This window comes from Ambystoma mexicanum, chromosome 3q (assembly GCF_040938575.1).
Source record: "Ambystoma mexicanum isolate Mex_15411 chromosome 3q, UKY_AmexF1_1, whole genome shotgun sequence".
Classification (NCBI taxonomy): Eukaryota; Metazoa; Chordata; class Amphibia; order Caudata; family Ambystomatidae; genus Ambystoma; species Ambystoma mexicanum.
The window spans coordinates 256,687,356-256,712,818 of record NC_090926.1 but is presented as its reverse complement, the minus strand read 5'-3'; the positions used below and the strand labels follow the sequence as shown (position 1 = coordinate 256,712,818).

Here is a 25,463-nt window from a genome sequence, read left to right as displayed (position 1 = left end):
CAATGGTACTATACTCTGCTTATGCTGATGCTGAACACTGATCCATAACGAGGAAAAACTCCTTTCAGGTATTTTGTGGATCAATGTTTTGATATTTCTTGGTTTTGAATAATCGTGTAATACTTCCTGGAACTGACGGTGGAAGTTAACATGTAGACATTGTTTATTAATTTATTCCGATAAGAACAGACCACAGCCAACAAGGTTTTTATGAACCATTTACACAAAAAGATCTACAAACCTTATGAAACATAATGCTCCTGAGTCGATTCGCGTGGATGAGACCCTCACGCTGAAGCTGCAGCGAGGAAAATCTCCCTGGTTGCTCCTGGCACAGGGAAGACAGGACATCAGGGACCTGGAGGTGGGGGCACAGGGCCCCGGGCCCTCAGTCCCAGAAAGCATCTCTCCGGGGCATAGGGAGAGGGCATGGCCCTGTCCGTCTGTGTGTCTGCAAGTATACAGCTGCTGCCACTTTCCCGTCTCCAGCCTGTTGGATAGGAAAGCATAAAGCCTGCGCCTTCCCAAAGCCTCGGTGAGGGGACAGGCGAATGGGGGATGGGAGGCAATAGAAGGGATTATTAACAGGGGCAGGAGAGCAGGAAAGAAAGAACATTAGTGCGCTATTCAGATAGATGTATCCCCAATATTCTTCCAGACAAGGATAGTATGCACTGATTACATGAGAATATGAACGTCGAATACCTCACTGAGGCTTGAGCTGAATGTCAGGGTATTTCTGAATACGCTTTGAAAAAAGAAAGAAGCACGTGCGCGAGCGACTCATTCATTCTGCTAAATAAGGAAAATTCGGGATTCACGTTTGTTTAGTTATGCATAAAGAATGATATGTATGCTCCAAAAATTGCCTGACCCGCAAGGTGCCTCCGGTGTTTGGGTGGGACACAACTTGGAAATAGCAGGGTGGCTGGGTGTCTTGATTTCCAGAGCAGCCTCAACATTAATGCTCCACCTTTTTAAGCAGCAAAGAATACCAGCTCCCCCACCCCCCTCCTCTCTTTATAGACAGGTATAATAAGGCTTCTTAACATGAAGTATCTACAGCAGTTTGTTTGAATCTTTATTAATATTTTTTTTTAGTAGAAGTGTACACAAGAGGTCAAACCCTAAGAATATGTGCTATATTGTGTATTTGTAACACCTACCCTGAAGATGGACGTCTTAATCCGAAATGCATCGCCATGGGTCCCTGCGCTTAAACAATGAACATTAAAGAGAAGAGCTCCACAAAACGATTGATGAGCACTTTGTATTTATTCTTTTTTATTTATTTTTTTATTTTATTTTTGTATTTGGTTAATGAAAACCTTTACAAAACATATAACAGGCAAAAAAGAAAAATACAATACATTTTATACAATAGCATAAAACAAATAAAAAAAAGGTTACAGGCATTGGTATTCATTTCTATACTGACCAATACCACACATCCATATACCCTTTTACAATATATATGTTGCAAAAACTAAAATATTCATTCAACCCAGCTTTGACCATCATAGACCTTCATCTCCTTTCCACCTGTTGTAATGAACCATCTTTCAACTAAAATTCAATCTTTCACATTTCGTTTCCACTTATCAGAGTTTGTTTCTTCAAGTGATAATGTTGCATCCTTTCAACACTTTCATAACAGTAGATGTTAAACCTATTTCATGCCCAGAAATCAATTTATCCCACAGAAATTCCGAAGTCAGCTCCTCCTCCCGAACCACATATTTCCTAAATAGAACTGATCTCAGTCCCCAGGTACCCTCACAGTCTATCAACAGATGTCTTAACGATTGATTGGAGGGAGTAGTACATATTTTACAGAATTTGGGGGCCTCTTCCCCATAATTTCGCTTAGCCAACACCCCCCCCCCAGTATGTATCAGATTTAGTCTTATTCTAAACTATTTCTGATTTGTCTATCTGGGAACTTTATTAGGTACTGCGAGAGACAGCCCAGTTTTTTGTCAACTGAAAGAAATTGGTTTGGCAGCGCATAGTCCCGCAATCTAGCAATTGTTTCAATCCAATCTGTTCCAACATTCCTTTTATTTTCTGGGGGTTTTCAATTAATGTTTGTAGATTTGAGTCAACCTTTAATAAAATCTCCTTGATCTCCAATACTGCAAGGATCTTGGACCTAGAGTTATCAGAGTGTACTTTGATATCCTCATAAAGCATGCAAATCTGTGCTGTAATAATCTCCCGATAGAGTGAAACCAGTTTCCAATCTGCCATGCAGCCCAGTGATCTTAAGCCTAACTCAAATCTTAGACTCCATGATGGAGTACTTGTTGGGAGTCCTAGGACCTTTTTCGATAAACAGCCCTCCAATTTACTCCAGTTTGTAATCCAGAGCAGGGGATTCGCTTGTAGGCCATATAGGATCACTGGAACTACTTTTGCCATATAGAATCTGATTAAGGGGAGAATGGAACATTTACAGTATTTGGCATAACATTTCAACATCTGGGGTATAATCTGCAGGCTTTTCCCTTTTATTTCTTTATGGATTGCTGGGGAAGCATAGATTTTATAACCCAAATAGATTAGTTCATCCACCCGCGGAATAGCTACGCCCTCCAGGGACCAGCCTGTGTCGCGGATTTTCTGTTTCGGATGCCTAAAGACTACAATCTTGGACTTCGTAGGGTTTGATAGACAAACCTTTTAATCCTGCATATTCACCCAGTTTGTTTAACAGACGCTGCAGGCCTATTGCTGTCTTGTCCAGCAACACAATGTTGTCTGCATAGGCCAACCAGCGGATCTTTCTCCCATTTAACACCGGACTGGCCAATGCAGATGACTCCCAAAAAATTCCCAAATACGCCAAAAACAAGTTGAAAAAAAGGGGGGCCCCCATACACCCCTGCCTAACTCCCTTCTCCACTTTGATAAATTCAGAGAGATGTCCCTGAGCATCGAGGCGTACTCTCACATTGGTGTCTTTGTGCAGATCGATCAACATTGCAAGCAATACCTCTGGAATCCCCCACCTTCGAAGTTTGTGCCAGAGAAGAGCTCTATCGACTTGGTCGAAAGCTTTGGATAAATTGACCCAGGCCCCATATAGCAGAGCTTCATCTTTTCCCATAGTATGTTCGCTTACCAGGTTTAGGACAAGGCTGGTCAGGGTTGTAGAGAGGCCTTGACTAAAACCTGTTTGATGACAGGATAAAATCTGCACAGAGTCCACTCATTTTGATAATTCATTAAGTAGCAGTTTCATAAAGATTTTGCTATATATATCAAGGAGGGCGATCGGGCGATAGTTCACCGGATTTAGCCTTTCGCCCCCATTGAAGAATGGTATGATCAGCGCAGTTTTCCCTGAGGCTGTAAAAGAACATCTCTTCAAAATCTCTGTAAAGAGCTGATTCAATAGCTTGGACCAGAGCCCCAGGTCATTCTTTAAAACCTGGTATGTAAGGCCATTCGGGCTGGCAGCTCTGGAGACTGATGACTTTGAAATTATGTCACTAATATCCTCCTTGTTGAAGGTAATCTGCCAGGGAATATCTAGGCGCACACTATATTAATCCACCAAGTGTTTTTAAAGGTTTCTGCCAGATATTCCACCCATCTAGGCTCTGAGAATAAATTGCATAATGCACTATTGGGCTAGATTCTAATAGGCCAACAAACGACCAAAAATGTCTGGAGTTCCCTTCATTTAATAACTGTAGCTTTAGTTCTCTGTCCTGTTGCAGACAAGTCATTCTATGATTTTTTGAGCAATGCTTATAGTTTGACTTTATTTCTTTTGCCTCCAATCTGTTTACCTCTGGATCCAAATGCATTCTCTTTAATTTCCACAAGTTCTGTCTAAGTTCCCTTTTCCTTATCCATGTCTCATCATCAAATCTATTGACATGTTTTTGTTTGTTTCCTATTCCTATTTCACTTGGGGGGTGAGGGGGAATGGACCACATGAATTTTATAAATCTCTCTGGTTGACATTCTTCCTCCCAAATAGAGTTTGGAATTTTCCCTAGTTTGTTATTCAAATGTTTCCCATCCTGTCTGTATTTAACAAGTCGAACCTTCCCTTTTTTGCCAACAGGAATTTGCATATGTGCCTCAGATGATGTAGTTAACAGATCAGGAAATGATAGTTCTAAACGTGAGTGATCGCTCCCCCCATGTTTTATTACCAGGGTAGATTGACGAGAAAGAACACCTGCGGAAACAAATACATAATCCAGAACAGAAGATGAATTACCACAATGCCAAATGGGGGCAAGCCTGAACCCCCCAACCCCACTGCTTCCAATCAACATCTTCAGACCCCAAGAGTCTAGGAAGTCCAACCAAATTGGCCCTTTTTTTGGAACTCCTCTAACTACCAATGATTCTTTCCCATTTTTTGACTCAACACAAACGTATTTAAGTCCCCAGCAAGATTTATATTAATATCTCCAAATTCTATCTTTATCTTTACCAACAGGGAGGCCAATGTTGCCAAAAATATTTGAAGTTCTAAACAGGCGGGGTTTCAGTATATGTTAATAGTTACCAAATCCGGGTCTGGTATGTCGAATTTCAACCGGGCTTTACAGGCCTGAATTCTTATAGCGTTGTTAAAAATAGGAATTGTGTCTTTAATTGAACTGTTTTTGAAGGCCATCAGAAGACCCCCTGATGGCCTTTCTTTGGCTTTTTGCATAGCAGATAAACAGTGTAATGTATAGCTCTGCATCTCTAAAGAATTGACCAACCATGTTTCCTGAAATAAAATGATGTCTTTGAGTGGAATAACTGATCTCGCATTCTTTTGGATTTAAAAGTACTGGAGCCCAGCGTATTCCAACTGACTAAATTAAAGGCATTGTGACTACAGGTGCTGGGTTCCTACCACCAGTTTCTGGAGAACTTGGGGTAATATCTTTGGGAGGATGGACAGGGCTTTTTCATTGGTTATGTTTCTGGTATCCTTCCTTCTATTTTCAATTTGAGCTTCTTCTTGGATTCCTCCTCCCCTCCATCCATCCACCTTTTGGGCCCCCCTGATTGGCACACTTCCCTGTAGGGATTCCATAGGGATTGCAGAATACACTTTCAGACCATGTCGCTCTAGGTCTCTTGAACTATTCAAGATGGCCTTCTGTGACTTTTTTGAATTGAGGCCTATTTACGCAAAATGAGGATCTTTTTTATTGGGAAATCTTACAAATTCTACATCCTCCGTTGAAAATAGGAAAGGTTTTTGGATTTTTTTGAGGTGGGCAAAAATTACCGATCTGCACAGAGATTTGTTCTGTTTGGTGTTTACAGAAAGTTTCACCAAACCTTCGGAATTGCAAAGTCTGTAACTTCTTCCTCTTTGCTTGTCTTAAAGGGTGAGTTTCCGACAGATGTATACTGATACGCATTAACCTTTCCTAAGATTTCTTCAATCTCGATTGATTTTCCCATGCCATTCCACATTCCTGGCAAGGTGGAGGCCTTTCCTTGGCCCACCTCTACTTCCGCCCCAGGGTCTAAATGTGTTGGCTCAATGATTGTTACAGATGGGATATTTTCTCTGGACTTCAGGAATATGGAAGACAATTTCCACTCGTCCCCAGCAAGGCATGTCGCTCCATGTCATTAGATGGTTTCTGCTTTGGGCAGCCAGCTTTTTTTGCAGAAATATTGGGGCCCTTTTAATCCCTGTTGTTGTAGCACCCAACTGATTATTTATAGTTAGATTCCCTTGTTGCACTTTATTCGCTACTGCAGTTTCCTGCGTGGCATTTAACCCCAAGGCTGTCCTTGAATCTAATAACGTTTTATTCTGCGGATCTGTTTGAAGACCCACACTTACTTTTGCAATATCTGTCGCATCTTGTTCCAGTTCCCTATGACGCTTTAGACTCTTCTTTTTAAGTTTTCCAGTTTTCAAAGATTTACCAATGCTGGAATTTTTCAAGAAGAGATTCGCTCCTGTACTCTCAGCTTTTAAATTCTTCCGATTTTTAGATTTTTTGAGATCTCTCCTAGGTTGGGGTGGAAGTGTTCTTGATCTCTTTTTTCCGTCTTCTCTCCTTATCATTTTTCTTCGACCTCTATAGTTCTGATAATTTGCAGAGATTCTGGGGGGCTCCACTATTTCTTTTTCCACTGATGCTCCTGCGGCTTGGAGGAGTGGGGCTTCTATGATTAGCTCTATCTCCTCCTCCACAACATTTGCCAATCTCATAAATTCTTCCAAAGTGGATTCAGATAGAGGAGTATCATCAAATGTTTGGACTTAGTCATTATCCCTCTCTCCCCCTACTCCGGGCAATGATACCTGTGTTTTCAGGAGCTGTGTTAATCCTTTCAGCATTTGTTGACAGCCCTCTTCCTCTTTTTTTAGAGCTAAGTATAACCTGCATTGATGAAATATCCATGCCTTGTTTTGCCATTTCCACTCTAACCTCTTTCATTGTTGGAATAATTGTTGGGTTAATGGCAGTGGCTAGCCCACCATTGTCGATTCACATTTTGCTGTTTCATTGGTTAGCTCCAGTAGTATCCCAGCTTGGGCTTGAACCTCTGTTTTTAGAAGCTCAAATACTGAGACCAATGAATTGAGCACGAAATTCAGTGCTGTCAGTGTACCTTCATTGGATTAGGAATTTTCTATTTTAATATCCCCTAATGAGGATACCAGTCTTGAGTTAGTATTTACCAATCTTCTTTCTGGGTCATGAATGAGATCTTGCGGGTTGACCAAACGTTCGCTCCTGGCGATTGAATCAACAATATTCCTCTTTACTCTTGGGGTATTACATTGATTATTTAGTTCCTCTGGTTCAAATCCTGAAGCTTGTCGAGACAACAAGATGTTATCTAGCTCCCCTGCGATGTCATTCAAACTCTTATTTATTTTCTATCCAAAATGCTCTTTTATTTTCTTTTGGATCTTTTTTGTTGTGACCGTGTACTGTAGACCCTGTTTCCAACATTGTGCCACTGCTAATTGTACTTCAGTCACAGGTGCCCCCTCGTCTCCTTGACAAGGAGAGTTGTGAACCTAAACTTGGGCCTGAGTTGTTATTGTGACATTATCAGAGACAAGGGGCATGTTGGCTATTCCCAAAGGGTTGCCAGACACTGTGGGTTGCTCTAAATAAGACCCATCCCACTCGGATGTCTTTGTTGAATCTTGGAGGGCTGTTCGGCGTAATTTCATCATTTTGTTTTCAATCTAACCACCACACAATAGCAGAATTACTTGCTGCCTTGGTACAATTCTACCGATGTTTTAATATGGCACATTTTTTACTTCTCTTCTCAGCAAGGAGACCGTAATGGGGACTCTGCCGAACCGGATGGTTAAGTTTTGAACTCTGCTACTAACTGAATGTGGGCCATTGAACAGCCTCTTCCCTACAGATGGGCTGTCTCAGCCTATCACTTCTTGCTTAAGTGAGGATTGTTTCTGATCAGGCTGGCAACAGCCCAGTCTACCCAAGTGTTCTTGGCTCACCCCTCCACCCCCTGAATATGGAGTAGAGTAATAAGTTTGTGCAAGCCAAAAACACAGACTCTTGATATTCGCTACGAGTTGGTGAGTTCCGTGAATTTCACAGTATCATCAATAATACGCTTAGTAATAAAGCAATGTCACGCACAGCCGCTCGCCAAATGAGTGGGCAAAAGCTTAGGTTTTCTGATGTTGTGTGTCAGTGGGATCTCAAGTCTAGATTACAACAAAGTCACGGAGGAAGCTCAGGTAGTTGCTGCTTACTCTGAAACTGTCCCCTTGTATCTGTTCCTACCGTAGGCTTTCCGAATCCTCGCACTGCTTGCTCGTTCTCTGGTCGAAGCTAGTGCAAGTGCGTCTCTACACACAGCTCAGGCTGCAACGACAGCAATAACGGTTCGAAATGGAGCCTCTTCTGATGTTAATGGTTCCAAAAAATCGGCCGACACAGTGGGCGCATAGGACCTGAAGGACCCAAAGACCAAAAGACTCTGCAACTGAATCTGCGGCCACTCCGCGGCAGGGTTCGGTATTTGTAAGTTGAAGTTGATGGAAGTAGAAAGTGGACTATGCCAATCCTCGCTGGTCCACTGGAGACTGTATTCAGAGCTGGAAACAGAGTTCTGTGTCAACCAAAAGACTCTGCAACTGACTGTGCAGCCGCTCCATTGCAGGGGTCGGTATTTGTAAGTTGAAGTTGATGGAATTAGAAAGTGGACTGTGCCAGTCCTCGCTGGTCCACTGGAGACTGTATTCAGAGCTGGAAACAGATCTCTGTGCCAACCAAAAGACTCTGCAACGGACTCTGCGGCAGCTCTGCGGCGGGGTCGGTATTTGTAAATTGAAGTTGATGGAAGTCGAAAGTGGACTATGCTAGTCCTCGCTGGTCCACCGGAGATTATATTCAGAGCTGGAAACAGATCTCTGTGCCAACCAAAAGACTCTGCAACCGACTATGTGGCCGCTCTGCGGCAGGGTCGGTATTTGTAAGTTGAAGTTGATGGAAGTAGAAAGTGGACTATGCCAATCCTCGCTGGTCCACTGGAGACTGTATTCAGAGCTGGAAACAGAGTTCTGTGTCAACCAAAAGACTCTGCAACTGACTCCGCGGCGTGGGTCGGTATTTGCAAGTTGAAGCTGATGGAAGTAGAAAGTGGACTATGCCAGTCCTCGCTGGTCCACTGGAGACTGTATTCAGAGCTGGAAACAGAGTTCTGTGTCAACCAAAAGACTCTGCAACCTACTCCGCCTTTGTGTTTATTCTGTTTGTCTTAAAACGATTGATTATACGTTTTAGTATGCAGTAGTGTTGACTACACCCCAGGCGCCCCCAGGTCTAGTGAATGTCTCACTAGACATTATTTGTTCTGGTTATTTCTCCGTATTCAGTGTACATCAGGTTTTCTGGAGGACACCTTTAAGTTTGAATTATTATTCTTTGTCAGACATATATAATTAAGTGCTGCCCACCTCATCCCTATACTTCTGTTGGGCAACTTCAATGTCATCCAAGCTGCTGCAAGGGAACTGACATAGTCATTTTTTACCTCTACTCTCGACCGCCTCATGCATCTGAGTTTTGTGCAACATCAATGACAAATTTCCTCTGGTTCCACATCTGAGACCTGGTGAGTGTTCCAGTGTTCCTAACTCAACACCTCCTGCCTGGTTACCCATTTCTTCGATCCCCAAGCCATTGCTGCTACAGTGCTTCGTTCCTGTGAAGAACCAGTTGAGCCAGCTCACTTTTGAAGGCAAGTTTTCACTTCTCTGCAATCGTGACGTCAGATTCATCCAGTGCCGGTGCGGTTTCCCAGCATCATAGACCCGCAAGAAAATTGCTGCTACCGAACCCTCACGTGTCATTTGAACCTGTCGATGCCACTACCGGAGTTAAACCCGGCTCAGTGCCAAAAGGGTTCTGACACCTGGTTTGATGCTGAAAAGCATGCAAAGCTAGAGGTGGGGGAGCCAGAGATTTCATGGGTAGGGCCAAGCTGGGGCCGAGCCTGTGGGTCAGGCCTGGCTCTAGGAACCCACCAGGGGCCAAGCCCGGGAATGGCTCCACAAAACGCTTTCTCCAAACCATCTCCCTTTAGATGAGAGAGAAACGCATATTCGTTTCTTCACGTGAACACCGGAAGGAAACTGCTGCAGGCTGGCTTTTCATCACATCATAATGTACACTTAGCTGCTCCAGCCTTTCTTGAGTCATTCCTGCTGTAAATCAGCTTGCAGCAGTTCCTGCGTGTTTGCTTGCCAAATTATCATTGCAATATGTAAAGGCGCCTATGTTAGCTAGTGCCAGGTGAGGCATATTTATCAATGGTGGACGTCAGCCAAATGGACCCTGTTCCACTAAATATTAATTGTGAATGTGATTTTTTTTTTGTCGCATGGAAAGGAGCCTTCAGAACAGAACTAGGCCACAACAATCCAGATTGATGTCTACGGACAGTTTGGTGGGTTTGGTAGGTGATGCTGCCTGGCTTGTTGAGGTTACCAATAGCTACCTTATGGGGACATCACTTAATACAAACCTATGTTTAAAGATTAGATGTGTTCCCGTAATCCCCAATTCACAGATGTTAGGTTGAGAGCAAGCACAATTTATAGTTGTTTTATTAAACCACAGAATAACAAGGCACTATTTTTGTGTTGAAAACCTGACTGTATTATTTTAGCTGCAGTGATGGGCAAGTTTAATATTTTTTTAGGAACACAGTGAAACAGCCATCTTGTTTTCCATATAATTAACACAAGGTTTTCCATTATGGAGCCCCTCTCAGCTAATCCATCACTCTGCTCCAGTGCCGGCCAAAGGTCTGTCAGCGTGAGAATTGTGCACCCCCACCACAAATGCAGTACAGCTAGACTCGGACTGGCCTATAGGGCAATAGGCCCATGGCTGAAGCAAAACCACAGAATACATATTCTTTAAAATTCACAATTGGCATCACACTTTATCAAAAACTCCCCACTAGTTACTTTTCAAACAGTGTTACAAAAGGAATGAACAGCCATTTGCAATGGTGGGCTACTTTTTCATTGGTGCCCGAGACAATTTTATGGCCCAGTCCACCCCTGACTGGGGGTTCAGTTCTGTTGTTTGGCTGATAATTATCACCCGAACAACAGAACTGAACCTCCTGCTGTTCTTTAAACTGTGTTTAAGCACTGCACTCGGCGTGATTCTTTAAAAGGCGCTGGGCCGGACCTTGTCTCCAGCTTATTGTCATGTAAACTTAATTACATGACACTGAGCTGCTGGAGGCAAGGCGCCCTTCTGCAGCCGCACCCCCTAAGCAGGCGCTGCTCTGCTCCATATGCTGGTAATCAGGCCGGAATAGAGGCATATGTGAGGGGGGTCAGTGAAGCGCCCTAGGTGGGGCTCGGGCCAGCCTGGCTCGCCCAGCTCTATGCAAAGCAAGAATAAAGGTATGTATAGTTGTTCCCTCTCCCTGGCTTGAATTCAAGGGGTCTAGTGACATTTAAGAACTGACTCCTTAACTTTTTAGGACAATATTTTGAACTGGAAAATTTGCCTCAGAAGCTGTTGATTTGGCTACCACTGTCTTCAAACCCAGAGTGCCCCCTTTCTTAAAAAGTAAGCATTCTCTGTGTTTCCCGTTAAAGGAGTGGGGCATTAGAGATGTTAGTGTGTGTGATGTCTAGTTTAATTAAAGTATCCTATTTTTATAGGACTTTGGTTCGAATATCTTTTATAGTGGTACCCTGGTACTTTTGTTGTTTGTTTTTCTGCTGTTTGACCTCACACCCCTCCTGAGGAATATTGTGTGCCCTCAGCCTGCGCTATCCGAAAAGGCAAAGAAGCTTTACCTGTTGGGCTGTGCCCGGTTCCCATTTATGATTGGGATCACTGCTCGTTTAGTAGTAGTGTGGGGCTGCTCACCCCTGTACTCCTGCAGGGCAGCAGTTATTTCGTCGCAGACCAATGGCACTCTACTACAGCTATGTATTCTTGTATTGTTTTGTCAGTGCATTGTGCCTGACAAAATTTCTTCTTTGTCCTTTTCCCTAGAAATTGTACATGTCTGTTAAATTTTAGATTTGCATAATGGTTCTTCTAGTTTTTTTTTGTTTATAATGTGATGTTTTCATGTTTTTATGTACCTAATTATCCTTTTTGTACTAATGCGTCTACATTTTTAGGTAAACAAAGAGTTATTTAAAAGATTACAAATGATTTATAACTAGTTATTCACTTCCATGGACAGGGCTGGATAGGCTCAAGCCTGAGCTCAGGGGTGAATTTACTGGCTGATGACAGTGGGGTGTAGTAATGTCACTGACTCATCTTGTAACATTCTACTGCTGGTTCCTTGAGTGATGTAACATTCTGATTTCAGGGTCCTGCATTGATGTGCATCATGGTGTCAATTTTGTCAGTGATCAAGGTCCTTCATTAGGATGTCCATTTCCTAGAGTTATCTAACCTTATGATATCAGGTTGCTGAACCGATGGCAATTTGTCGTCTGCTTCCTTGATAGATGCCACAGTCTGATGTCCGGCTCCTGAAGTGATGTCACAGTCGAATGGCAGCTTCCTGAAGTGATGGAACATTTTGGCATCAGATTTCTAGGGTGATGATTAAGCATGAACTCAAATTCCTGGAGTAATGTTTGTCTAGCGTCCAGCTCTTGGAGTAATATAGCATTCTGAAGAGGGGTGCACAGATGTCTGATACTGGGTTCTTTGAATAATGTCACAGACTGATGGCAAATTCCTGGAGTGGTGGCATATTCTGATGTCATGTACTTGAAGCTATGTCATAGTCAGAAGTAAGTGGCGTCACACTGTGTTAGTCTATGTATAGTAGCACAGTCTGGTTACTCTAGGGATGTGGCAGTCTGGCATATTATTCTGGGAGTGGCCTCACAGTCTGATGCTCCGTTCCTCGGATAATGTCAGTCCACTTCACACTCTGTTAATGATGTGACAGTTTGATAACTGGTTTTGGAGTGATGCCACAATCTGAGGTTATGTTCAGGTAGAGAGCCTTGCATGTGAGTGGCCCTACATGACAATCCTTTGTCTACAGACACCAAAGTTAAAGTTATAAACATCTCAAGATCACTTTTTAAATAGAAAGTTCCTCTTATACTTAAATACAGCAGCATTAGACCTGCCTCCGTTATATCTTTGTATTAGCACCTTGGTGGGTGTGGGCAACTCGTCTGGTTGTCTGGATCACAAGCTTTACCTATCGGTAAAAGCCTGTGTTTCTGAACCCACATGACATGACCTTTGTTTGTTGGCAATTTATTTCCAAACCATGTGCATCCATGAATGACATTAGCACATTCAAAGAGCGCTGGAGGCCAATGGGGGAGTTCATCCATAATAGCCAGATCATCAGCATAGCGAAAGTAGTAGAACTTTTCAGACCCCAAATAAAGCGGGAAGGCAGATGCCCCAGCCAACCATAACCATAAATCTGAAAGATATAAATTGAATAGGACTGGAGCCAGGACACACCCTTGTCTGACTCCCCGATATGTCCTCAACGGTTGTGATAATTTACCCATTCCATCTTGTCCTACTTGCACCTGGCTGTCTTCATGCAGTGCCATAATTATCTCCACCAAGGACTGCGGGATACCCCAATCTCTTAATTTCTCCCCAGAATTCATCTCACCACCCTGTCGAAAGCCAAAGACAGGTCTATATATGCCAGACATTGAGGATTTCTTTCTTCCCTTTTCACCTTCACTAACATATGCAGAATGAAGCCATTAATCTGGGTTCCCAGGCCCTTTCTAAACCCTGATTGGCATTGATCGAAGCTGCAGCCTCTTTTGTCCAATTATTTTGGGCTTCAAGGACTATTGAAGCGAAGATTTTACTGCAGGAGTCAAGTAGGGCGATAGGCCTGTAGTTATCAGGTAGCAGCCTATCTCCTGCTTGAGGATGGGCACCAGAGTAGCAGTCTTCCAAGATGCCAGGATCTTCTTACAGATTAAGATGTTCCGAAACAAGATAAACAGGAGGTCAGCCCATAGAGTGGAATCGGCCATCATTACAAAGTTGGAAATCCTGTCAGGTCCCGCATCCCTAGATGGTTAGGCCACCATAATTAGCTGCTTGAGCTGTTGTCTATCCACTGCATGTGCCCAACTGGAGTTTCTAGGCAGTACAACCAAAGCTTGTTCTAGCTCCACATGGGCATAGGCCAGTTTAATATGCTCTGTCCAGACATTCTCTGATAGGCCCTTTCGCCTGCACGAAATTCTGTCTATCCGGATTGTCATTCATGAGCTTCCAGAACTCTCTGGTGTCTTTGTACTGGAGGATCTGTAAAATCCTCTCCACCTCTTGCTGGAACAGGCGACCCCTTTGACATTTCACCCAATTCTTGAAAGACTGCTTAAGTGGTTTGGCCTTTTCCCAATATTCTGCAGGTCAGGAATAGTTTTTTTTAGAAATGAAGGTCCTCCTCAGTCCCCTTTTCTTTGCCTCAACAACCCTGTCAAATGTACGGTAGACGTCACCTTTGCCTGAGAACCCAGATGCCCTTCTCCCCAGGTCCGGGATTCCCCCTCTTCTAAAGCATGTCAAATGACCTGCTGACGGGGATGCCTCAGAACATTCCTCTGATTCCGAATCTAGCAGACCATATAGCTTCCTATTCAACTTTACAATTGACCTTGGGCACCAGAACAAGCGGGCGCCTGCATCGTTCACCATTGAATTGGAAATATTCGAAGCTTTGCCTTCAGCAGGCGATGGGATCAAAGCACATCCCACCAACAAATGATGACTAAAGTTGGCCTTATATATGTTAAAGTCATTGGAAGAATCCATTAGGGGACGCTAAATGAATATATAGTCTAGGGTAGAATATGATGATACATAAACCAAAAACAGTCAGGCTTGCGGGACAGATATCTCCACTATTGCCGTTTCGGTTTTTGACAGTTATGCCTTACACCTAGAAGTTATGGGGAGCTGTTGCGTACCCCCCTACCGCCAAAAAATCACTTTTAAAGTTTTCGAATGTACCTTATGGTACAGGCGTGGCCTGAACTGGCAGAAAACAGGCAAACATGATGAGAAATAGAATATGCCTGCACAAACGCGCCAGCAGGTACGCCCATACACAAACACACAAGCACATCCATAAAGAATGATGGACATGTGCAGAACATAACCACACCATAGGGATGTCTCTCACTATGGCCATGTGCACAGCAAGTACAGAAACGCGTCCGGGAAGAGATGCTGGAAGTCTTTCCAAAGCTGCACCTTACTGGTATATCAAATTGAATATTAAATTCTATAAGTGTCTGGATAAGGTCTGGGAAAGGCGACCTGCATACCAAACCTCTGTGTCGCCAGGGTGCCAGACAAGAATATATATTTGCCCTGCTACTTTATCTGTGCAAACATTGCCTTAAAAAATTATGCACAAGCGTGGGCGGAATTGGATTTTCGAGAATCAAGGGTTCAGAACTGGGTTGTTATTGTTTGATACTCATTGACAAAACCAAAAATGTTATTTTGTCAAATTCGTTCACAGTTCTGTAAAGACCGTGGTCTAACCAGTAATGCTGAAAAATCTAAAATGATGACAGTTGTACAAAGAAATCGGCCAAAAACATCCTGCATGGTGGACCTGGCCCCTCTGGAGAGTGTACAATTCTGCGGGTATTTGCCGGGTACGGCTCTCGGCTTCCTCTACCTGCAAAGCACCTGTCCAGATGACACAGCAGAGAATGGTGCATTTGGAACCACCTTGGGCTTTTAAAGGACAAGCCTGTTCATGTAAAGCCCCACTAAAGGTCTACTGTGCCAACATTGTGTTCCAAGCAGTTTTTGAGGGAAGAGATCTGGGGTAGCGAAGTACACCCTTCCCTCGACACCTTAGAAAACGAATTCCTAAACCAAATGCTGGGAACGATGGGGCATAAAGAGTTAGATGTTACGTGCATTCGTCATGTGCTCAAACGGAAGCTTCTGGGTGAACATCTGGACCTGAGAAAATGAATCCCTATTGGGTACCCTAGTCCGTGAGATGGTGGATCATTTAGATCATCCTCAGGTGGCAATGATCCCATGGTGTAATTGTCATCAAGTGCTAGGGATAGAGAAACAGAGGTACAGGCCCGTCCTCTAGGGATGCAAACATCCTGCAGAAAATGCCATTGAGAGAGGATGGAGTCGATGAAAGATGGGGCTCAGTCCCTGGCCAAAATCACGGTCTCGAACTATAGTACTGAAGAGAGTGCACCATATCTCCACGTCATCCCAACCAATTCTGAAAGAGCTATTGACCGCCTCCCCCTCCTCCCCACCTTTCCAATTCACCCAACCTTCATTGGCCGCAAAGGTAGCAGTTTGGAACCCTCACAAGACGTTGCATACCTTCTGCCTGTGTGGGGGAGGAGCGAGAGAGACTCTAAACCATCCACGAAGGCACGTAAGAAGAAAATGGTTATTCAGAGGGAGCTTTGCGATCCCATTTGGAAGCTCTGTTCTTTTTGGTGAAGGAGGAGAAGGCGGGAGGGATTTATCTCTCGGTTCCGTGTGTCAGAATAGCGGCATCAATATGAAAGACAAGATGTGTGTATTGTGGCCAACATGGCCCACGTAATTCAAATACTGTACATGCTAGTGTGTGAATTAGCTCAACTGATGGAAACAAGTAAATCGAATGACTCAATTGGTAACGCTCACTTCTTCCTCCTAAAGGGCCTATTTAGCATCTCAACCTCTGCAGGCACTTTTACAAATAGTTTCACATGCCCCCTGGCCCCCTAGGATTTGGGTTTGCGTCCTGAACACTTGTAAACTATGCCCAGGAGTTGGGTGGCATACCGTGACTGCAGCTTCTGGTTGTATTACGCAGTCCATCTGGTTGGCTTCATGAATTGTGATCTTGTGGTCTATGTGGGAAACTAGTCAACCACTTGAAGATAAACTGAGATTGACACCTATATCCCTTACTAGTCCAAGGGTAGCCCAAACTAAGCAACAGATGAAACAATCTATGTGGGCGGGTCTTTAACAGAGATCGAAATTGAGATTTGATGAGCAGGAGCTAGAAGCAGCGCCTAGGAGTTGGGCATCACCCGCTAGGCAAGAGCCACCTCCGGAGAACCAGGAGCTAGCAGACAGCGCTCCACAACTGTAACATTTGCATGAGATGCAAACACTATATTTTTGTCCATGTTGTGTATTCCATTCTGCTGTAAATGCCCCTTCTATGTGTCCTCTAATCACCTTTATTCACAGTACTAAACATACAGAGCTAATGTCACAGATGCATGTTCCTATGTCGCCAGTTGCATGGGGAGTTAAGAGTAGCTCCTGGCAACTGTTGCTTTCAAGCTAACCAGGTTCTCCTAATCTAGAAGCCGGAGCTCAAATAGCTCCCAGTTCCCAGCAATTTGTAGTGACCTGCTAGCCGCCTTTTAGATATGGGGAACTGTGCACACGTTCCTAGCTAAATCATCTTAGAAAGAATGTGTCCTGTCAAATGTATTTGTATCCCTGTTTTAAACTAGATTTAAAAAAAGGTGTCTGAACTTTTGAAAAGACTGATCGGAATTTGAGTTGTGGTTTTCCTGTGTTGCATTTTTTATGTGTGTTATACTTGGTTAATAGATATAATACAAAATAAACAAATATTAAGTGATTGGCGCGGAAAGTGTAACGTGCACGGAATATAGCTACCGGACACGGCATGCCATTACAAGCGTCTCACAATTGGGGCATGGGCACAACGTGCAAAAAACACACAAATGTGTATGGGAACGGATATTTCACCCTACCCAGGGCAAGCATATATCCCACAAGGGCGCGGAAATAATCCAGACGCACAGACAAGGACACGGATATCAAACGGAGGGTTCGGAAATTCTGGCGCTGAAATCAAGACAATACAGTCACGTGTCCGGAAAGAAAACTCTTTTAAGCATTGGTCACAGCGCCTGTCTTCAGCGGCAGCTGTCAAAAGAAACTGGTGTAACGAAAGGTGACGGGTGAACCGCTGTAACATGTGGACCCCCCACTTAAAGGACTATTTCCCCCAACACAGCATACACAAAATGGCCTATAACCTTTTAAACGGCAACACACCATTTAACTCTTTGGAGTGTAATGCATTTAGGCCTAAAATAAAAAAAGGGCATTCAGTCTTATGCCGAATAAAAAATATTGAATGAAATTCAAACAAATAAAAAAACCGACAAAAATACTGAATTTCAAAAATACATATATGTGGGGATGGGGTAAGGGGTTAAATCTGGTGGGAGTGGTTTGGGGCGGGCTTTTAAACATGGGGAAACTGGGGGCTTTTAGGGAGGACCGCACCCCCAAATGTCATTCTCTATTTTTTCATTCAGTAAAATTACATAGAACCAAAAAAAGGAAAAGTTCAATATTGCCCGTCTCAAAGTATCTTGTGTAGATCCCAACTGATGCCCCTATGCACCTTCCTGATAGCTGTGTGCAGTGTTCTGCCTGTCAGGATGTGGGTGTGCAGGTGATGCATTCTTTGCAGAGCGTTGGCCTAGGTGAGAGTTCTAGGTGAGTGATCTACTGAGTAGCAGTTAGAGCTGTGTTGGCTGTGGTGCTCGATGCCAGCGGTCGTACCTATGTACTTTGCTAACCTGTACCTGGCAATAAAGGCACTTACCTCAGTATTTGGTCCTGGCGTGGTGCTTGGCAGGGGGGAAGGACCATACTACAGTGTTCTGATAACCGGACCCTCCGCCATCAGCAGGAGGATGGGTATTATAGTGGGCCCTGCTGGGATTCCACCTTCTGCCTGCAGGCCGTGCACGCGTCCCTGAGGCTAGTCTTTACGCCGCTGAGCTATCTGACCAGTTGCAGTGCGGCTGTCTCTGTGCTTTCTGGACTGCATATTTCCATATCACTGTGGTTTATGTTCTTTGCCTGTTCTACTGCGCACGTCACCACCGGAGCAATGTCCATGTAGAGGTGAATGCCAGTCTGAGCTCTGTAGGGTAAAAAGTAATGAGGGAGTGGGAGGAGTCAGCATGCACATGACTCCTATATACCCAAAGCAGTGGCTCAGTTTCCTGTCCGCGCTGCACATGCGCGGATCTCTTTTTGGAAATTCGTGCATGTATATATTTCAGCAGTGCATCTACCCAAGTGACTGCACGCTAAGGATATATCCAGTGCAGTGTGCTCGGTTAGTGCGCAACGTGCACTGTACCTCTGTTTTCCTACATGTGCATCGTTCAACCTCCAGAGGCTAAGGCAGATTGTGCGTCTCACAAATACCCAAAATGAAATCAAGCAAGTGAATATATTGCCATGTACTAACCGTTGTAGTGTGCTTAGGCGGTGGATTGCATAAGTCCCCGTTTCTAATGTCATCCCCATGCCAGGGTTCTGAAAGCTTTGACTCTCCAGATGTTTTGGACTTCAGCTTCCATCAGTGCCAGCATGGGCAATGGTGTGGGATCATAAAGGTTGTTGTTTATAACATCAGGAGAGCACAGGTTGCAGACCATAGGCTCATAGTTCCCCTTGATACAGAGGAGCAGTAGCTTACAAAACTCTGTCATGTCAACAGCACCAAGGAGTTTGAACGTTCATTGGCTAGATGCATTTATTGAGGCAGCAGGATGTCATTTCAACCGCAAATGATGTGCAGAGCATACAGTTTCTCGGGGTCGAGCCAGTCCCTGCGTCGGGTGCCTCTAAGCTTAGTTGGAATGAATGAGTTGAACATGGAGAGGTGGAGATAGTGTGGGAACAGAGAAGGGACAAGCACAGGAGGCAATGACAGATAGGTGGCACAGCTGTCTCCAAGAATACATTCAATAACGAAATCTAAATGCTGCAAATGTCATCTCACCCAGTGGTCGAAGTGTACGAAAATAAGTAGTGGAACTATGTTCCCTGCTGGCCTGCACCCACTCCCCAGAAACCCCATCACTTCGTCCCCTCCCACACACAACACACACCCCCAAACACTTGCACCTGCTGTTAAAGGGAATGTTCAGTGCAGCGCACTGAAAGTGCAAGTTTCAACTTCTTCCTAAACTTTTATTTTAAAACGAAACCATTCCGGAACGGTTTCTTTTAAAAATAAAAGTATAGGAGCTGTAAAAGGTAATTTAAAAAAGTACAGGAGCACCGCTCCGGACCGCTCCCGGTCACTTCGACCATTGATCTCACCAGCCCACAATGTTTGCCACAGGAGACTACTTTCTAGCCAATTTTCAGCTCTTTCTTGTTATTTTTTTTTTCATTTTTACAATAAGATCATTATGTACATCTTGTGCAAACAAAATTACAAGTTTATGCAGAAATAGTTGTAATCACAGTTGATTAAATCATTTGTGTATATTTTCTGCAGATAAAATGTACTGCAAGTAGCTCTAGGATTTGGGGATTCTTTTCCGAATGATACGGTTCACGCAGGAGTATTTAAAATGATCTACCGTGTGCAAGTGTGGCCTTGCCTGGAACTTCCAGCAGAACTTTTGGAATAAATATACATTTATTATACAGGACATCATACTTTTTCTGTGTGCTGCCAGCTTTCTCGGATAAAGAAAATGTGGCAGGGGGGATATAAAATCAATTCCCCTGGATCACACAGTTTGGCCAAGTGGTGAAGTTCAGTTTTTCTGGTTCCCCAATCACTGACACAGTAACTACACCAAGGGGCCAATTCACATAGAAGTTACTATGGGTAGCTCTGCCCTACTCCTTATGTTCTCCTCAATAAAAGTGAGAGATACTGTACTCATAGTAACTTTTTTGTGAATTGAATAGCCGTCTCCCGGTTTCAGGCAACGTTGATTCAGAGAAACCTCTTTTTGAATCTGCCCTAAATCTCTTGTGGATTACCAGGTTATTTTCTAGCGCGTTAGCGCATGCGCTTGTTTTTTTCATATTTACCGTGTTGAGCGCCAGGTTGCCCCGGATAGCAGCTGGGGTTACACCATAGAGCACAGCAGCACCTGCCACACCCCCGAGAAGCTGGGCAGCGATGTAGAAGAAGGCCCGGAAAAGTGACATCTGGGAGCCGATGAGGAAGGCAAAGGTAACAGCTGGATTGACATGGGCACCGCTTACGTGACCAACGGCCTGCACCATGGTGGCTATGGCCAAACCGAAGGCCAGCGCTACATGCAGCACATTAGTTGGACCAGCGGCCCACTTGAGCGAGGACCCCAGGCCAAAGAAGACGTAGAACATGGTGGCAAAGAACTCTGCGAAGACCGCCCGCCAGAACGAGGACGATCGAAATTCCCACATTTTTGGGTGCCTATTTGACCACAAAGGAAGGGAAGGAAGGGTGCACAGGAGAGGGGATCAAGATAGAGGGCAATAAAAAGAAAGACAAAGGGGGGACTTCACAGAAAAACAGAGATTGAGAGACAGAAAGCTGCGTTCTTCCTCGATGTGTTCCCCCCAACTTGTTTTTAGAGAGTCGGCAAGCATTTATAACAGGCTGTGGATTTGACACGTGCCCGAGTGTGGGTGGAACCGCAGTGACGGCAGCATTAGTGTTTAACCCGATCACTGCTGTCGTCCAGCTCTGTTAGCGGTGCCTTGCTATAAAGCGCTGAGTCCTGCCCAATTGTGCCTTGGGCATACAAGTGTAAAGCCCTGGACTGCACCGCACGCGCCCCTCTAAAATCACACTGGCAGAGCTGGAAATCCCATCCAGATGGACGTGGGATGAGCCACAGCCACTGAAGCGTGCAGCAGCCCACACCACTGCACAGCGTTTGCAGCGTGTCCCTCTTCATTTCTAGATCCAATGAGGAAAAACACCCCCAGAGAATTTATGCAAAATAGCATAGAACCCAGGAATATTTTTTTAAAAAGTAATGCAAAATGATTAGATGGGCAGATACCAAAATACCCGACCATCAGACTCTTTTAGGATTGTCTGCCATTTTAAACAGGATTGTGCAGATTTTATTGAATTTATTTAAAATAATCCACAAAGTAGTCCATAAAGGTGCCTAGAATTCCTTAAACAAAATGTACAAAATGCATTTTTTTTAAATATGCACATCATTATTTTTTTTTTAACTGTTCCGAACTCTTTCAAATTGAATTTTTTTACAAGCTGCATCGAATTCATTCCAAAAGGCGAGTAGATTTTGTTTGTATATAAGTGACACATTCTTTAACACGGTGGACCATTTTTTTAAAAACGTATTCTGAATTCTTTGAACAGTGATCCCAGGACTGCTCAGTTTTCTTCATTAAGTCGTGCAACACTGCTTATTAGGAAGTGAACTCTTAATAATATTCCATAGCACCCCGACGCCCAGAGCATAGTTGGTGCTTTACGAGGAAAGGCATGTTAATGTCCTACCTGCGCTGGTCTTTCATGTGCATAGAACCGTGCTCCCCTTTATCTCCTCTGCTGCCCCTTTCTTTTTATTCTCTCACAGAGCAAGGTTTGGAGACCCCCGTCTGCGTCGTCTGTCTGGTACAGTTTAGAAAGCTCTGAAGATAATATATATAGCAGTGTCCACCTGCAGTAGACAAAGGCTCAGTTCCCAGTGGTGGGTAACAGGGCCCTTGCTTCTCCTAATACCAGGCATATCACGTTTGCTTCACTAGATCACTAGATCAAGGCTCAAAATGACAAGTTCATCAGCAAGTATATGTGTATGGCACTAGTTGCCATGGGGAGTTCCAAGCAGTTTCTGGTAGCTTTATGTATCAAACTAACCAGGCACTTCTACGCTACAACCAGGAGTTAATAGCTCCCACCGATTTCGTTCCCTGATATGCACACACATATAACATTGTAAAAAGCATTTAAGTGTTAAGGTTGCAAAAATGTAAAGTCTGCCCACCATAGGAGTGCCACAGTTAAGGTACTAACAGGCATTAAAAAAAATACTAGCCTACTACAAAGTTCATCTTACTATTTAAACCTTAACTCCCGCTACAACATCCCTTCAAAAGTCTTTAAGTATAGCATTGTTGTAAACAATTTAACATTTAAATCGAGTGTTGTAAAGTCTGAGTTCAAGTTTAATTTGCATTGAGAAGAAACGTCTATTAGGAGTATAGTTGAATGTGTGTGTGTGTGTGTGGGTGTGTGGTTTGGGGGGGTGTTGGGTACAATTAACTTGTGATGGAACATGGTTTTGTACATTAGTGCATTTTGTATCTGTATCTTCTAAGTAGGATTTGTCTGCTTCTCACACTGGCGTCTTACATGAGTGTGCGCTCATGTGTTTCACATGTATGTATTGTTTTATAGTCCACAACCTCGCATTAAACTCAATTGTATATATGCAACACATACTTTTAAAGCCTGATTATAAAAACATTCATATACAATAGTGATTCAGAAAGAGATTACATATTTGACCAAGAAATGTATGGCAAAGTTATGTATTTATTTAAAAAAGTGTTCTTAAAACAGCAATGTAAGAAAATATAGGTGCAAGAAAATGCCAACTTTTAATTTAGCTGTAAACATATGAACATTTTATCACAGAAATTGTCATATTTTATTTGCCCAAAAAGTAACTTGTTTCTTTGGTTGATTGTATTTTTGTTGGTTTCCGCTTCAGTAATAGCACATTCCCGGTCCCTGTATTTGTTGACACTGAGGTGTTGCGTTCTGCCCCTTCTCACTGTTGACTGATTCACCATAAGTACTTGTTGGTGAAGAATTGGGTCTGTTAGTGTTTGAAAATCCTGTCATTTCAATATTGTGCTGCTTCGATTGGAAGGTGTAGTAGACCTGTTCATGGGAGCGATCTTTTTCATCTGGAAATCATTTTTTAGCATTCCTTCATTTTACGTAATTTTCGCATTCTTTCATCATTTGTTCCAATGGGGCATACTTCTTAGTTCTAACCTAAATGTATGTGGCACACATAGACAATTGAGTTTAAAGTTGTGTTGTATATCATTTCATTGGAGAGGTTTAGCAGGTTTTCCTTATTTGTTCAGCTATTCTGTGCAGCACCAGCCTAGAAACCAGCATTATTCTCATCTGGTGAACATTTGTTTGTCACAGAGGCAGCAGTATGCTCAGATCTTGACTGGATAAGAGTCCTTGATATGAGATATCAAGGATTTTAAACAGAACTGTCTGAGAGGCTCATCTCGGGTTGCAAAGGCAGTTGCTCTCTTGGAGGCTGAATGCATAAAGTTCCACGGATTCGTAGCTCACTCAGCGCTTGACGGCATACGGTTCCATGGTTTCGTAGTACGAATGCAGCTCTGCTGACTCAGAGCTTGACGGCATACGGTTCCATGGTTTCAGATTTTTGAGATTTTGAATATATTATATATCACCCCAGAACTTGCTGCGAGGCTCATCCTGGGTTGTAAAAGAAGTTGCTCTCTTGGAGCCTGAATGCATAAGGTTCCATGGTTTCGTAATACAAATGCAGCTCTGCTCACTCAGAGCCTGATGGCATACGGTTCCATGGTTTCGTAATACGAATGCAGCTCTGCTCACTCAGAGCCCGATGGCATACGGTTCCATGGTTTCGAAAAATACGAATGTAGCTCTGCTCACTCAGAGTTTGACGGCATACGGTTCCATGGTTTTGTAATACGAATGCAGCTCTGCTCACTCAGAGCCTGATGGCATACGGTTCCATGGTTTCGTAATACGAATGCAGCTCTGCTCACTCAGAGCCTGATGGCATACGGTTCCATCGTTTCGTAATACGAATGCAGCTCTGCTCACTCAGAGCCTGATGGCATACGGTTCCATGGTTTTGAAATACGAATGCAGCTCTGCTCACTCAGAGTTTGACGGCATACGGTTCCATGGTTTTGTAATACGAATGCAGCTCTGCTCACTCAGAGCTTGACGGCATACGTTCCAGGCATACGTACGGTTCCATGGTTTCATAATACGAATGCAGCTCTGCTCACATGGTTTCAGATTTTTGAGATTTTTAATATATTATGTATCACACCAGAGCTTGCTGGGAGGCTCATCTCGGGTTGTAAAAGCAGATGCTCTCTTGGAGCCTGAATGCATAAGGTGATGGCATACGGTTCCATGGTTTCGTAATACGAATGCAGATCTGCTCACTCAGAGCTTGACGGCATACGGTTCCATGGTTTCGTGATACGAATGCAGCTCTGCTCACTCAGAGCTTGACGGCATACGGTTCCATGGTTTCGTGATACGAATGCAGCTCTGCTCACTCAGAGCTTGACGGCATACGGTTCCATAGTTTCGTAATACGAATGCAGCTCTGCTCACGTGGTTTCAGATTTTGAGATTTTGAATATATTATGTATCACACCAGAGCTTGCTGGGAGGCTCATCTCGGGTTGTAAAAGCAGCTGCTCTCTTGGAGCCTGAATGCATAAGGTTCCATGGTTTCGTAATACGAATGCAGCTCTGCTACTCAGAGCTTGACGCCATACGGTTCCATGGTTTTAGATTTTTTATATATTACATATCACCCCAGAGCTTGCTGGGAGGCTCGTCCCGGATTGCAAAGGCAGCTGCGCTCTCAGAGCTTGATTGCATAAGATGTACTAATTTCAGGTTTGGAGATTTTAACACTTTCAATCGTATCAGAACGTGTTCAGAGTCTTAACCCAGCTTCCAAAGGCAGCTACACTCTCGGAGCTTGACTATATGGGATTCCAAGATCAGATGTTTTAGAGTTTGCAGTAGATCCATTGTCTCAGAGCTTCCCGGGAGGCTCATCCTAGATTACAGATACAGCTGCTCTCTCAGACCGTGACCGGAGAAGATTCACATATTGTCTCAGAGTTTGAGAGAGGCCCCTCCCGGATTACAAAGGGAGCTGCTTCTTCAGAGATTGACAGGATGCGATTCTGAGATTTCCTCTTTCGGAGATTGCGACACATGCATGGTTTCTGTGCATGCTGAGGGGCTCAGCAAGGTTTGCAGTGCCAGCTACACTTTAGTCTGGGATCTTCAGTTTCGTAGATTGCAACAGACAGATGGTCTCAGAGATTGCTGTGAGGTTCAACCTGGGTTACACAGGCACCTGCTCCCTG

The 25,463-nt window shown here is 43.8% G+C and overlaps 1 protein-coding gene across 1 annotated transcript in view; it reads right to left on the bottom strand.

The window, feature by feature from the left end:
- Positions 1-20,892, bottom strand: part of MIP (major intrinsic protein of lens fiber) — an 82,116-nt gene extending 61,224 nt beyond the window's left edge. The window contains exon 1 of the mRNA XM_069652838.1: positions 20,376-20,892. Within this exon, the coding sequence (XP_069508939.1) occupies positions 20,376-20,735 (360 nt within the window). The 5' untranslated portion in view covers positions 20,736-20,892. The remainder of the gene's footprint in view (positions 1-20,375) is intronic.
- Positions 20,893-25,463: the final 4,571 nt, after the last annotated feature.